This window comes from Rhinopithecus roxellana, chromosome 5 (assembly GCF_007565055.1).
Source record: "Rhinopithecus roxellana isolate Shanxi Qingling chromosome 5, ASM756505v1, whole genome shotgun sequence".
In the NCBI taxonomy this organism is placed as follows: Eukaryota; Metazoa; Chordata; class Mammalia; order Primates; family Cercopithecidae; genus Rhinopithecus; species Rhinopithecus roxellana.
The window spans coordinates 163,917,988-163,933,310 of NC_044553.1; the positions used below are offsets into that span (position 1 = coordinate 163,917,988).

At 60.8% G+C, this 15,323-nt stretch overlaps 1 protein-coding gene across 9 annotated transcripts in view; it reads right to left on the bottom strand.

Moving 5' to 3' along the window:
* Positions 1 to 351: 351 nt before the first annotated feature.
* The window catches only part of BRF1 (BRF1 RNA polymerase III transcription initiation factor subunit), an 80,088-nt gene continuing 65,116 nt past the window's right edge, over positions 352 to 15,323 (bottom strand). For 4 of the 9 annotated variants that reach the window (XM_030930449.1, XM_030930458.1, XM_030930457.1 and 1 more), the window contains 7 exons: positions 13,572 to 13,838; positions 11,978 to 12,039; positions 11,056 to 11,203; positions 10,903 to 10,958; positions 9,171 to 9,427; positions 3,800 to 3,851; positions 2,277 to 3,516 (listed from right to left, as the gene is read on the bottom strand). In XM_030930449.1, the coding sequence (XP_030786309.1) occupies positions 3,253 to 3,516; positions 3,800 to 3,851; positions 9,171 to 9,427; positions 10,903 to 10,958; positions 11,056 to 11,203; positions 11,978 to 12,039; positions 13,572 to 13,838 (1,106 nt within the window). In that variant the 3' untranslated portion in view covers positions 2,277 to 3,252. Of the gene's footprint in view, positions 1,705 to 2,247; positions 3,517 to 3,799; positions 3,852 to 9,170; positions 9,428 to 10,902; positions 10,959 to 11,055; positions 11,204 to 11,977; positions 12,040 to 13,571; positions 13,839 to 15,323 lie in introns of those variants that run through there. The other 5 variants (XM_030930452.1, XM_030930455.1, XM_030930450.1 and 2 more) reach the window with 5 other exon arrangements.

Consider the following 15,323-nt stretch of genomic DNA (forward strand, 5'->3'; position numbering starts at 1 on the left):
ACCTCCCGGTGCCCACACTGCGCTGGGGGCCCAAGTGGGGGCTTGTCCACCCGGTCCCCGGTGGCACACTCATGCCCAGCCCACATCCAGCCCAGGCTAATGCACACTCACTTACAGCTGCTGCAGTAGTCAGGGGGACCTAAAGACCCCACACCCCTCACTCAGGGCAGCCTCTGGGTCTCGGGGGCTAATACCCATGGCCAGGCCGTGCAGCCAGCAGCCCCAGTTCTTGACCTGAGACACGGGTCGGGTCACAAAGGGCTGGGTCCAGCTGGCGCTACGTGGGCCCTGATGCACCTGACACGGCGCTGGCCACAGATCACAACACAGAATCAGACAAGAGTCAGGCGATTTCTGTTAAGTAACCACAGATCTCTCTGCTTTACTATATCTATTCTTCCCCCGAGCCTTCGAGAAGCCCTGGCAGGACCCAGGCTGGCTGCTGAGCTCTGGGTGGGGGTATGGGGGGGTCTGGCCTGCCGTGGGCCAAGTGGGGGCAGGACATACAGCCCATTCCACGGGGAGGATGAGGCCTCCGGGGTCAGTGCTGGCACGCCTCTGCCTCCAGACCACCCTCTCCCAGGGACACAGGGTGAGGCCCCTCCTCAGCCACACCCAGGGCAGCCATGCCAGAGCTAAGACCCCTACGGGTGGTGCTGGGCCTTCCCATGAAGAGGCCTGGCCCTGGGGAGGCTCTCGGGCCTCCCTCTGCCCTCCCTCCTGGATGGGGGACCTGATGCAGCTCTGACAGGGAGCGCCACTGCCCTCTGGCTCTGTCCACGGGGCACTCCCAACACCAGGACACTATGCAGGCCACGCCTGCACTGCCTAGTTATGCTCAGGCGGGTGGGCGCTGGTCTCGACTGTCGGGCACTCAGTTCGCCTGCTGGCAGTCGCAGGGCTCCTGGGGACACAACTCGTGTCCCTGAAGCAGAAGTCTGAACCCCATGCTGCTCCAGGCGGTGCAGGCAGTGGGAGCGGGGTCTGGAGGAGGCAGGGGTGGGGGTGTCTGCCTTGGAGGAGGCAGGTATCTGGATGCAGGGCCACAGCTGGAGCCAGAGGACCTTCAGACAGCGTGGTCGCGGCAGCTGGAGCCAGAGGACCTTCAGACAGCGTGGTCGCGGGAGAGCTGCTGCCTCTCAAGTGCCAGACCCTCAGCTCCCACGGCTGCACCAGACAACTGCAGGGCTCCAGCTTCCTCTCTGGCGGAGGCCACTGGTGCCGAGTGCTGCTCAGGAGGGACAATGCGGAGGGTGGCTGGAGACTCCAGAGCTGGTCCTGAGTTACAGGGCCAGCATACTCAGTCCTTCACACACGTGGACCAGAGGTGGGCTGCCCTAAGCCTGTTCCCTTCTAGTAGCAACACCACACTGCCGGCCTTGGAGGATCCTTGGGTGAGTCGACAGGCAGGCAGCGGGACATAGCCCTGCGCACCCCAGGCCCACATCTGATCACACACAAGCAGACGCTTGGGCCGGTTTCCCTTGCTGGATAGAAACACAATCCCAATGGCAAGTTCCACAGGGGACAGGGCTGTGGGGCAAGTGCCACCTGTCACCAGGAGTCTTGGTGCTGGGGCCTGCCTGCTGCGGTCCTGTAAGCCCGTCTGATGCTGAGGAGGCCCGCAAGGCCCCCCGCCAGGACGCCACCTGCCTGGAGGCGCGCTTCAGTAGCCATCGTCCTCATCGCCATCACAGCCGTAGTCTGCAGAAGAGCACAGTCTTCCATGAAGCCCAGGGTCTCTGTGGGAGTCAGGAGCCCAGAGCCCCCCTCCTACCCACCCTGTTCCTGGTACCCCTCCAGGAGACTCCGGCCCCAGCCCCACTAGCTGTGGTCCCCGTGCCCCGCCAGGAGCCATCTTGGGCTCCTCTCCACCTCCTGGGACTGGCATGCACCCAGAGCAGGGCCTCGCTCCTCGTCGAGGGCACCTGAGAGCAGCATGGGCTCCCTCAGCCTCCCTCCCTGGGTGTGCAGGTCCATGGTAGTGGGCAGACTGGGGAACCTCATGCTGTTGGCTGGGCGGCCCTCATGGTGGGTACCTCACCGTCCCTAGCCTCTCTGACCCTGGCTGGCTCCAACCTCACAATCGACATGACCAATTTACAAAATGTCTTAGTTCACATTTCTTTCCAGGGAGAAACAGAAATTCAATTTGAAGCCAACAGGCCCAAGTTCAGGGATCATGAGGGGCAGTAGCTGATGCCTTTAATTCCCTTGAACCCCTCCCAGCTGTCGGGCCCCACCCACCATTGCCGCCCATCATCTGCAGGGCACTGACGCAGGGCTCCCCGTCCTCCTCGTCAGGTTCCTCCTCGTCAGCCTCCTCATCAGCATGGTACGACACAGGCCCGCTCTCCACCAGGACCGCCTGGGGCCTGGCAGGCTCAGCTCTGAGGGCGGGAGAGCTTGGGAGCAAAGCCTGGAACGAAGCAGGGCTCGGATACACACAGAGCTGGGAGCACTTCCTCGCAACAGACCCCCTCAGGGCGGGCCCAGGGTGCTCAGCCGCTCTTGCCCCTCCAGCGGGTCCCAGGGTGAGCCAGGGCTCCCAGGCCCACTGGCTCCTTCTGGCGTCCTGGTGGCTGTACCACGAGCTGTGTCAGCATCAAGATCCCACCCTCGAGCCTCTGCCAGCCCCTGCTCCTGTACCCTATTGGGCCCCACCCCAGCGCTCGGGGAGCACGCAGAACGCCTTTCCAGACCATAGGCCTCGGCCGAGGACACTGTGGCCTCCGCCCCCGGGGGGCTTGGCCTGGCCTGGCCCCCACAACACAGAGAGAGGCTGCTGGGGCCGCAACCCGCCAGCACCTTCAGCTGCACTGGGACCCTCCCTGCTGCTCCCTGGTTTCCTGGGCCAGACCAGTCACCAACAAATGACAGTGCAGGTGAAAGACCCCTGGGCCCTGAAGGGCTGGGCCCTGTGGCCTGGCAGCGCCTGCCTCCTCCACACAGGTGCCTGGCAGCGCCTGCCTCCTCCACACAGGTGCCTGGCAGCGCCTGCCTCCTCCACACAGGTGCCTGGCAGCGCCTGCCTCCTCCACACAGGTGCCTGGCAGCGCCTGCCTCCTCCACACAGGTGCCTGGCAGCGCCTGCTTCCTCCATACAGGTGCCTGGCAGTGCCTGCTTCCTACACACAGGTGCCTGGCAGTGCCTGTTTCCTCCATACAGGTGCCTGGCAGTGCCTGCCTCCTCCATACAGGTGCCTGGCAGTGCCTGCCTCCTCCATACAGGTGCCTGGCAGTGCCTGCCTCCTACACACAGGTGCCTGGCAGTACCTGCTTCCTACATCCCTGTGGCCTGGCAGTGCCTGCTTCCTCCATACAGGTGCCTGGCAGTGCCCGCTTCCTCCATACAGGTGCCTGGCAGTGCCTGCCTCCTCCATACAGGTGCCTGGCAGTGCCTGCTTCCTCCATACAGGTGCCTGGCAGTGCCTGCCTCCTCCATACAGGTGCCTGGCAGTGCCTGCTTCCTCCATACAGGTACCTGGCAGCGCCTGCTTCCTCCACACAGGTTCCCTGCAAGCACCAGGCCCACAGCAAGGCTGCTCACCCTTGGCCCGAGCGCTGAGCAGGAGGCACACAACGGTCCCCACTTCCTGCCCGCTCCTGCTCCAGCAACTGGGAGCCCCGCCCTCGGGCCTCGGTTCTCTGGCCACGCCAGGCCAGTGTGCAGCAAAGGGGCAGGTGCCTCTGTCAGGCCTGCTCTCCCTGTGCTCACAGACCAAGCATCTGGGCCCAGGAAGAAATGGGTGGGCTGCCTCCCAAGGTCCCCCTGCCCTGGCTGCATGGGACAACGCACCTCTCCTGTAGCCGCCTTCTTTGCTGGCTGCGTAGACACCAGAGGCCTCAACCTGAAAAAGGAAGCACAGCATGGCAGCCTCAGCCCAGGCTCCCAGAGCGCCTGCCCACTTGTTCCCTTCTGCCTGTCTTCACTTCCCAGCGTTAACTTGACGGTTTCTCGGTCCCTCTGGAAGTCTGGTTCTGTGTCCAGCCTCTGTGTGCTCCATCACCTCAACACAGAGCTCTGACCCGTTCACATTCTCAACAGGGTGCACCACTGGACGCAGAAACACAGAAGCTGCAGACGCCCCGCTCCCCAGCCCATTCCTCTTCCAACAGCGCCTGAGCCTCAAGGAGCTGCCTGCTGCCCTACTTCACTCAGGGAGGGGGGGGGGGAAGGGACACTGTTAGACCCGAAGACCCCAGCCTGCTTCCCCAATCCCCGCCAGGCCCAGGGCAGTCCTGCTTCACCTGACGACACCCTGCACAGGCCTGCTCGCTGGCCCACCACACACCAAGGCTAAAGGTGCCTTCCACATGCCAAGTCTTCTTGGAGACTGCTGGTCCCCCCAGGAAGACAGGGGACCCCACGGGACAGGACGCAGGCATTCCCCGCAAGTCCCAGCAGAGACACACAGGGCTGGCAGGCGGGCAATGAGAGGGCTCAGGGCCTGTAGGGAAGGATGCAGCAGGGGCAGAGCCCTTCCCTCCACGGCGCAGCTGTGTGGGGAGGCGGTAGGGGGCCTGAGTCAGGGCCCTGCCTGGCTGTGACGTGTCAGATGAACTCTCGGGACACTGGGAAGGAACCCCATGACAAGTAGACATTAGCAGAACACCTAGACATGGAGCTCTGCTCGGGGTGAAGCTGACAGCAGGTGTGAGCCAAGCTGAGGCCCCAGGCTCCCCATGTGGCCCTCTCCATAGTCTGAAGGAAGTGGGACCCTGAGCTCCCAGAGCTCCTGGTGGTGCTGTATCCTCAGGCCAGGCCTCCAGCCTGGTTCCTGGAGCCTGGCAGGCGCTGCTCCGCCGTCCCCACCCCCATCCCCAGGCCCACTGTGCAGTGCAGCGGGGGCCTCTGGGGATGGCGGCTGGCCCCGTGGCGGAGCTTCTCAGCAGGCTGACTGCAATGAGACACCCACTGTGGTCTCTCCAAAAGTGGCTGGCGCTCCAGCAGGCAGGCCCGGCAGCTGGGTCGGAGGCCTGATCTTGGCGGGTGGGACTAAGTCCTCAGGAGATTCATGCTCCGGAAGGTCAGGCCAGCAGGCCCCCGTTGAGGAGGGCCCTGAGCCTCCCCCGGCTCAAGGAGAGGCAGTTTTTTTTCTTTTTTTCTGAGATGGAATCTTGCTCTGTGACCAGGTTAGAGTGCAGCAGCGTGATCTCGGCCCACTGCAACCTCTAGAACAGGTAGTTTCTTTGACTTCAGCAGACTGTGCCTTAGCCAGAGAGAAACAGATGCTGGCGGGCAGGACTACGGGGCCACAGGGAGAACGGCGCTGTTAGGAGGGTGAACTTCCTGCAGGGACATGCCCTTCCTCCCCCACCTGGCACTGAGGACACGCTGAGATTCAAGTCACAAGGTCCTGCTGCACTGACCCAAGGTTCTGACAGACAAATCCAGCTTTTCCAGAACCATCGAAGCAGCTGTGCCAGGCCTCACCCTAGGGGGCCAGCAAGCTCCCTGCTCCTGCCGAGCCCGGCTGGAGAGAGGGTGCGTGGTGTTCAAGGGTGCAGAACCGTGAAGCTCCCGGGGTCTGAGGGCCAGGTGGAGGCCTGCCTCAGGGGCTTCCCCTTCCTTGCAGTATCCTGTGTGAACCCGAGGCAGCCCATCCACACGGGAGGGTCTGAGAGCACCTGGAGAACAAGCTCCCACCTGCCATCACCTCGGCCACGGCCTTGGCCTGTAGGGGGGTCCCCAGCCAGGGGCCTGAGGATGTGGGGGCGCTGCGCCCACCGATTACACAAAGCCACTGCTGGGCTCAGGCCGCTCCTCTCACAGCCACGCCAGCACGTGCTGACCCCACTCGGCTGAAGCCCAGTCCCAGCCCAGCTTGGGGGGACCCTGGGGCCTGTAAGCAGACAGGAGAGGAGCTCATCTGGTGGGCCCCCCCTTTGCCCCCTTGGCCCCTCTGCCTGTCCCCAGAGGGGGATGTTCAGGCGTGACGGCAGACTCATCTGCCTGGGCTAGAGGAAGACCCCGAGGGCCACACCAGCCCGAGTGACCGCAGAGTGAGGAGGACACAAGCTTGGAGGGAGCGGCTGCCCACATCCCCGTGTGGCTCAGCTGCCCACATCCCCGCGTGGCCCAGCTCGGGTTCTGCAGGTGTCTGTCATCAGGGGAAGCATGCGTCACGACACGGGACTAGGGGCAGGTGGCCAGAGGGAGATGGGCTGGGCAGCCACCAGCAGCCAAAGAGAATGGGGGTGCAGCTCAGGCTGGTTCCCCCACAGCAAGGAGGGGCTGTCATGCCTGGGCCGCCCAAGGCAGCACAGCTGCTGCTGAGGGACGCTGTGGTCGCTGGGCTGAGGCAGTGCCTCCTCAGCTGAGCCCCTCCTCGGTGGTCTGTCCCCACCTCCCTTTCTCAGGTTGGAGCCTCAGCCTCTTTCCAAGTAGTCCAAGTCCCTTTTTCCTCATCCGAGCGTGGGTGAAAAGCTGCCCCCATGGGCTACAAGGGCAACCGGGACATGCCCTTCTGTCCCCAGGTAGACCCCCCTCTCCCCTGCCCTGCTGGAACTGCCTGAGCTGCCCAGGCCTGAGTGGGGGTGGGGGTGCGGAGGGTCGAGGTATCCCCAGCCCTGAGGTCTTCATGCTTCCGTCTTAGAACACTAAATATTGACGAATCGGATCATGGCCATTTGTGGGGGAAGACTGATGGGTTTTGAATGCACAAGCAGTGCATGAACACACAGATGTATGTGCACATACACTGTGTGCACACAGACTCACGCGCACACTCGAGTGTGCACACACTCGAGAGATTTAAGACACACGCCCCATGCACACAAACACGCACTGTGTATACACGTGTGCACACGTGTACACAGAAACACAGACATGCACACACTGTGTAGACATACAGATACACGTGTTGCATGCACACACACTGCATGCACAGAGACATAGGCATGCACATCTGCACTTGCACACAAAAACTTAGACATGCCCACATACTGTGTGAAGACACAAGTACACATGCACGCACACACGTACTGAGGGCACCAACACACACGTACTGTGTGCATATGCACTGCATGCACGGACATGTGCACACACAGCATGCATAGACACAGGCACACACGCACATGCACACACTGCATGCACACAGATGCAAGCACCCACACACCGCATGCACACAGGCACACACGCACACACTGCATGCACACAGACAGGCACACAAGCACACGCACACTGCAGGCGCACACACATGCACACACTGCATGCACACAGGCACACATGCACATGCACACACACACTGCATGCACACAGCCACACACGCACACACTGCATGCACACAGACATAAGCATACACATACATGCACACACACTGCATGCACAGACGCACTGCATGCACGCACAGGCACACGCACACACACACACTGCATGCACACAGACACAGGCACACACACTGCATGCACACAGACACAGGCACACACTGCATGCACACAGGCACACACGCACTGCATGCATAGACACATGCACACACACATGCATACACACTGCATACACAGGCACACACATGTACACACACACTGCATACACACAGGCACACATGTGCACACACACTGCATACAGAGACAGGCACAGGTGCATACACACACACTGCATACACAGGCACATATGCACACACACTGCACACAGACACAGGCACACATGCACACACTGCATGCATAGGCACACATGCACATGCACACATATACTGCACAGGCACACACACGCACACACTACACAGACACAGGCACACACTGCATGCACACAGACACAGGCATACACGCACTGCATGTACTATGTGTATACAGACACAGACACACATACACACAGAGACACACATGCACATCGAGGCCTTGTCTGGGCCAGCTGGTCAGATGTGACAGAGGGGGCTGTGAACTCTAACCAGGCACCAGAATCACCCAACTGGGACAGGACCCCCGTCCCCGCTAGCGCTGACAGAGACTGGCTGGGCAGGCAGCGGACACTGAGACTCAGGCCTCAGATCCGACCTGAGAGTGCTCGGGCACAGGGGAACCAAGCCATGGACCTGCCCTGACTTCACCTCTGCCCCACTGACCTCCTACGCATGCCAGGAGCTGTGCTAGGAATGCATCCCCGGAGGGCCACTGCACGGCTGATGTGGAGGAGACCGCTCATGCGGCCCTCCTGAGGGGCTGAGATGCTGGCTGAGAAGCACCAGCCTGCAAGGAGGTCAGGCTCCCTCACAGAGCAGCACCTGGGCACCGTGGGGCGGGGCGGGGCAGGCCCATGGCACAGCCAACTCTCATAGGGCGGCGTGGCTGGCCAAGCAGCTCAAAAGGCCAGGGAGAAACCACTGCAAACACCAGGAGGCCCTGACGGGGCTGCCTGAGGCTCAGCACTGCCCCACAGGGGAAGCAGCTGGAGACAGCGCAGGAGATCCCAAGGAGCAGTAGGACCAGCAGACACTCCCAGCCCAGAGACTCGGTGGGGTGGAGTGAAGGTCGGAACCACTACAGGATGGAGCCAGAAGCTAAGCCGCCGATCCCATCTCCACTGCCAGGAGGTCACATGGACTAGCCGTGGGCCCCAAAGCCTGCAGCAGGTAAGCCCAGCTGCTCATGGCCTCGTCAGGAGACCCTGCAGCCACCACCCAGAGGCAAGCCGTGCACAGAGGCCGAGCCACTCCAAGGCGGCCCTGCATGGAGCTGCAGAGCCTCGTGACCCTGTGCACGGAAGCCAGCATATCCCGCCTTTGACAGTCCCTCAGCCACATTCTCCACCTACATCCTTCTTCCTCAGCAGTGCGCTGCTCTCACCCACCACCTCGGCAGAGACAGCAACGCAGCCTGGGTGCGCAGAGCAGGCACAGGGCGGCAGGGCTGGGGGCTCTTCTTCCTGAACCCAGGCTGGAGAAGGGGCCGACCCCACTGAGTGTCCCATCCCCTCCTTGGGACAAAACAGAGCCTAGGCTGCAGGACCCCTCTGACAGCCTGTACTGCTCATCAGGTCACAGCCCGCCAGGCCAAGGACACCATCAATGCACCGGAGACGGCCCACCGGTCCCCAGCATGCAGGTGGCAAATGCCACTCCAGGCACTTCTGTGGCTCCGGCTGGCCCCTGACAGCTCCAGGACCCGAAGCCATGGGCCTCTGCCTGCCCTGGGCTCCTGCCCTAACCCAGCCCCGCAGGACAGGATGGTACCTTTTCCCCACACTGGTCACAGGGTCAGCCCCACTTGTGCTGGCCGGCGTTCTCCTTCGTGACAGCTTCCTGGCACTGGCGCTCTGCTCGGGCTGCGCAGCCTCCCTGTGCGGGCTGCCCCCGCCGGCGCTGCTGAGGCCCCGGAGCACGCTGTAGTTGATCTTGCTGGAGATCTTCTTCTGCTCCAGCATCTTCTCAATGGCCTCCCTGGCGGTACTGGCCTGAATTGGCTCCCGTCGCTTGCAAGACTTCTTGGGCTTGATGGAAACACGCAAGAATGCCTCCCGTGAGTCACGCCCACTGCACTCAACCACCAGGGGCTCCACGTGAGGCCAGGAGTGCAGGCCCTCACAAGAGCTGCTCCTGCCTCCTCCTCCCAGAATGTGGGCCAGCCTGGTGCTCTCTGGGCCTGCCCACGTCAAATCCTGCCCTCCCAGAGTGGGGCATGTGGGCTGGCATGGGTGCTGGCAGGGCCTCCAGACAGCAACAGCAGCAAATGTGCCACATGCACATGGCAGGGCGACGAGCTGCTGCACTGTGAGGGCCACAGCAGAGAGGATACTCAGTGAAGACAGACAATCCGCCCCAGCACCGCAGCCCAGGCCAAAGACAGACAATGGCCGGGCGCGGTGGCTCACGCCTGTCATCCCAGCACTTTGGGAGGCCGAGGCGGGCGGATCACGATGTCAGGAGATTGAGACCATCCTGGCTAACACGGTGAAACCCCGTCTCTACTAAAAATACAAAAACTAGCCGGGCGAGGTGGCGGGCGCCTGTAGTCCCAGCTACTCGGGAGGCTGAGGCAGGAGAATGGCGTAAACCCGGGAGGCGGAGCTTGCAGTGAGCTGAGATCCGGCCACTGCACTCCAGCCTGGGCGACAGAGCGCGACTCTGCCTCAGAAACAAACAAACAAACAAACAAACAAACAAGACAGACAATCCGTCCCAGCACCGCGGCCCAGGTCAAAGGCCCCAGCTGCCCGAAGACCCTGGATCTCATTCTAGGAGCTGGAGCCACAGACCACTCCAGGGCAATCAGCCTGCACCACCCCTGCTGCCCTCCCTGCATGACAATCTTCCCACGTGGCCCAGCAAGGCCTGGGACGTGCTGTTGGGTGGGGCGGAGTGCTTAGGTTCCTAACTCCCTGCCCACAAGCTCCCTGGGTCCTCCTGAGTGGGTAGGCCCCACATCCGCCCTCCCAGACACCTGCAGCTTGGTCCGAGGGACCCCAGTCTCACAGGCAGGGAACTGGCTCCCTGTGTTTTCTCCTGCTCAGTCACTCAGAGGCTCAACCACTGCTGACTGCACCATGAGACTGAAGGCACGTTCCACCCTGGAGTAAGCCAGCTGAGCCAAGTCACCACGACGACTACAAGGCAGGGAGGCATTACAGTCGGACCTTCCCAGGTCATTAGAAGAGCAAACGCCGGTTACACAGGCAGGAACCCCAGCATCCAGCCCCGAGGCCCGACACAGTCTGCCCTGGTGATGTGTCCAGAGGGTCACCCCAAGGCTGAGCACACACCCTCCAAGGTAAAGCCGACGGCTGGGCACCTGTGGCCAGCACGACGGGGCAGGACTTGCCAGTTAGGGACATCGGTCTGGGGTCCAGAGCACATGGCCTCCAGCTGTCTACCCTGGGTCACACGGGAAAGGGACATTCCAGAGACATTTGCCCCCCGGAACCTGGACACCCCCGAGAAGGCCAGGCCCGGCGTCACAGGCGCCCACCTTGTGCTCCTTGTAGATGCCAAGCTCCTTCTCTTTGGCTATTCTTGCTTCTTTTTCTAAAAGTTCAGAAAAGGGGCCGGTGTCACTGAGGGCCCACGCCCCAGGCCTGCGGACTGTGCGTCCTGCGTGTGAGTGCGGGCAGGTGGCGCTTACCCCTCTGCTCCCGCAGATACTCGGCGTTCTCCCTCATCCACAGCTCGGCCTTCACGCGGGCTTCCGACTCATTCAGGATGTACTGGGCGAGCACAGGGAAGTGGGGCTGGCTTTTAGCCTTCGCGCACCAGGGCGTGCTAAGGTCGTGCTGACCAGCGGGAAGTATTTCCCCCGTTAGAGGAAGGGGAACCAGGGCCAGCCTCTATTTAGTGCGGAGCCTGGGCTGAGGTCTCCCCGCTCGGGGTGAGTTGGGGATCTGCTGCACCTCTGCCTGTCCCCAAGGCCAACCAAGCAGGCCACAGCTGTGAGACCCTCTAGGGCAGCCTGCAGGCCCTGCCAACACCAGGACCCTCGCCAGCCAGAGCACAGGCTACAGGTCCCCACAAAGGGACCACGTGAGGGTGAGAGCCACCCACTCAGGAACAGATGGGCCAGGCTGAAGGGGTCTGAGGCACCACGTGGCCATGAAATCAGGAAAGAAGACTTTCTGCCTGACAGAGGGCAAGTGTGTTGAGATAAATTGCAAAGAGCTGGTCCCAATGGCTGGAACCCCTGAGATTTGGGGACACACAGTGCATGTGGAGTCAGTGGGTACCCTCTTGTGTCTGGAGACCCCCTCGATGGGCTGACCCTGGGGCCACTTGTGTGATCTGTGCTTGCCACAGGCTACATGCCCAGAGGGCCGCAAGGGCCAGGTGCAAAGCTGGGGGCCTCCCAACAGGCTGCCCTGGAGCCAACACTGGATAGGAGAGTCTGGGGGTGGGTCCTGGGAACAGTGGCTAGAAGGCCAGGAGCCCACTTCACCCAGCGGGGTGGGCACTGGGCAGGGGAGATGGCCAACCCTGCCTGGCCACTCAGGGCTCCTTGGGCTGCAGCGCCCTCCCAAGCCTGGCCCCTCCTGGGAAGGGGTGCTGCCACTCACCCTGTCAATCTCCAGGTCGTCAATGCCACTGAGGTCCAGCTCGCCGTCTCCCGAAGCATCTTCTGGAGGGAAGCACAGCATCAGCGTCACTCAGCACCAGCTCTGATGACGGGAGTGCGGCCACCACCTGGGCTGGCTCAGGACCCTGGGTCTGGGCTAAGGGTCTTCTAGAACCCCATCCCCTCCTCTGCACCAGGGGGTCACGCCCTGTTTCCCCACATGGCCACGTCTCTTTAAATGCTTAGCTAAGGATGCTAAGTGAAGACAGCAGGATGCCAAACTCAAGCTATGAAGGAAAATCCCAGCACTCCTGTGCTTTTTGTAAGAAAGCAACTTTTTAAGATTGGGAGACAGAAGCTGTCTGGCCCCAAAGACCAAGGGAGGACACGGAAGCTGGGCAGGAAGGAAAGGCCAGGCCACGGAGTGAGACGGGGGTCTGCGCTGGGGCGCGCCAGCTCCCTATCACTGAGCCCATAGGTCTGGGGATAGAAATGAGGGAGTAGAAATAATCCAGAGTCCAGGCCCAAGGGAGCCTTCCATGATTACACTCAGAACATCCCAAAACCTGCCTGTCACCCCTGCCCAGCCCCACGTGGTCCAAGCAGCATCTGCACAGCCTGGAATTGGGACAGCCTCTCCTTGCCACAGCCCCACACCATAGCTGCCTGCCCCATACTGCCAACTCAACTCCAGCACAGAGCTGGACTGTCTGGGGTGTTCTCCTGCCACGCTGTTCCACGGCGGAGGCCTGAGAGGGCTCCTCTCAGCACTCAAACAGGCAGCCCTCAAGGCCCCCCATGGCCCTTCCTCAGCCAGAATGGCCCTTTCTGCTCAGGGTCACTGTGCTGCTGGCTGCCCGGGAGCCTGTGCACGTCCCCTCTGCCCGTTGCTCTGTGTGACCTGCCTGGGTTCCACCCACACAGCAGCCCCAGCCATCAGGACTGTCTCCACCCCCGGCCCAGAGGTCGCTCGATAAATATTTGCATGACTCCTCAACACAGAGGCCAGGCCCCGGTGCCCGACGGGAGGCAGGGCCTGAGGGTGAAGTGCTGCAGGAAGGTCCAGGCTTTCAGCCAGGGAAACCTGTCCTGGCAGGGATGGGGGATGGGACCCACCTTTCTCCTAGAGCTCCCAGCCAAATGGGCAGGGTGGAGGGGGCATGACGGGTACGGTGGCCTGGCCTGGGCACTGTGGGACAGGGGTGCCACGTCATTGCCATGACCAAGCTCAGCAAATGACGCTCCCCAATCATGTTGGACAAGTGGATGAGGTGTGGAGCTGCCCCATGGGACTCCTGGACGCAACTTGTGGGCTCTGTTCTCCATGGCCCCTGTGGCCTGCAGGCGGTCCCAGTGAGGGTGACGAGACCCACCACATTCCAGCATCGGCACACACCCAGTTCTTCATGCCAGGACCACTGACGCCCACACGGCCCCATTGGAGGGACTGGTGGTGCCCCCACCCAAGCCCACCGCTCGAAAACACCACACCTCCCGACAAAGGATGGCAGCATCCAGCTCTCCCCGTGAGAGGGACAGGTCGGAAAGCTCTCCTGATGACCTCAGCCACCCCCCAGGGCTCCATCAGAACTCACTGGGGTCGCTGCTCTGAGAGGAAATGCATTCGCGGATTGAATCTGAGATGCCCAGGCTGGCCGCAGTGGGGAGGGGGTCCAGCAGGGACCCAAGGGCCGGAGGTCTGCCGCCCCACTCGGGGCTTCCTGCTGCTTCCGAGCTGCCGGGGGTGCCGCCAAGGAGCTCCCGGTATAAGTCCTTGTTCAGGTGGCTGGCCGCGGCCTCCAGCTCCTCATCCTCTGTGTCCTCCTCGCCACACAAGCTGGACGCGGTGTCCTCAGCGGAGCCTAGGGGTACACAATCCACACACCACCTGTTAACCAGGCAGAGGGCCAGGGCGCCCACTTTTGTGACAAAAAACAATGCTACCAAGCTGCCAGGTAACCCAGAGAAAGGCTGTCGCTGCACAGTGCCTGGCGGCCACGTGCCAAACAACGAGCCGCAGCCCACACCTCGCACTGCATGCGGAAGTTAGCTCAAAGCAGATCACAGACCTAGGGGGAGTTAAAGTACAGACATCTCAGACAAAAACATAAAAGAAAATGTTTGTGACCTTGGATAAGGCAAACATTTCTAATAGCTCTAAAAGCAGAATCCATAAAACACTGATAAAACAGGTTTCCAAAAAATTAAGAACTGCCCTTTGAAAGACATCCTTAAGACAATGAAGAGAGCCCACAGGCTTATCTGCAAATCTCACAACTGATAAAGGACTTAAATCTAGAACAGATAAAGAATTCCCAAAACTTCACAAGAAAACACAACCCAATTAAAAAATAGGAAAAAGATCTGAACAAAGGCTCCCATGAATATGACACATGGGTGGTAAACAAACACATACAAAGACCTCCTCCAGTCCTGAAGGAAATGCAGATGAAACCACCACCAGCTACTCCTTCACAACTCAGAATGTCTAGCCCTGAAAGGAAAACCGGGCCACGCCTCCCAGGCAGGAGGAACATACTCCCTTGGGCTTCCACGCATGGTGACATCCCTCTGGAGACAACCTGATCATTTCTTTTTTTTTTTTGAGACAGAATCTCACTCTGTCGCCCAGGTTGACGTGCAGTGGTGCAATCTCCACTCACTGCAAGCTCCACCTCCCGGGCTCATGCCATTCTCCTGCCTCAGCCTCCCGAGTAGCTGGGACTACAGGCATCTGCCCCCATACCCAGCTAATTTTTTTTGTATTTTTAGTAGAGACGAGGTTTCACTGTGTTAGCCAGGATGGTCTCGATCTCCTGACCTCGTGATCCACCCACCTTGGCCTCCCAAAGTGCTGGGATTACAGGTGTGAGTCACCACGTCCAGCCGACAACCTGATCATTTCTTAAAGACAGACAGGTCGTGGCCGCCCACTTGAGCCCAGGAGTTCCAGAACAGCCTGGACAACATAGCAAGATCCTGTCTCTATGAAAAAATGAAAACGTAGCTGGGTGTGGCAGTGCCCGCCTGCAGTCCCAGCTACTTGGGAGGCTGATATGGGAGAGATGCTTGAGCCCAAGAGGTTGACACTGTGGTGAGCTATGATCGAACTACTGCACTCCAGCCTCGGTGACAGAATAAGACCCTGTCTCAAAAACAACAAAAAAAGACAGACACACTTGCCTTTCACATAAGCCAGCAATTTCACTCCTCAGCAGCTGACCCAAAAGGAAATCAACGTCCACACAAGGACTTGTACACCGGGGTTCAGGAGTGCATCTGTAACAGCCCGGAACGTGCAATGTACTCCAACAGATGAACAGCTACACACCCTCAACGTGCTGAAG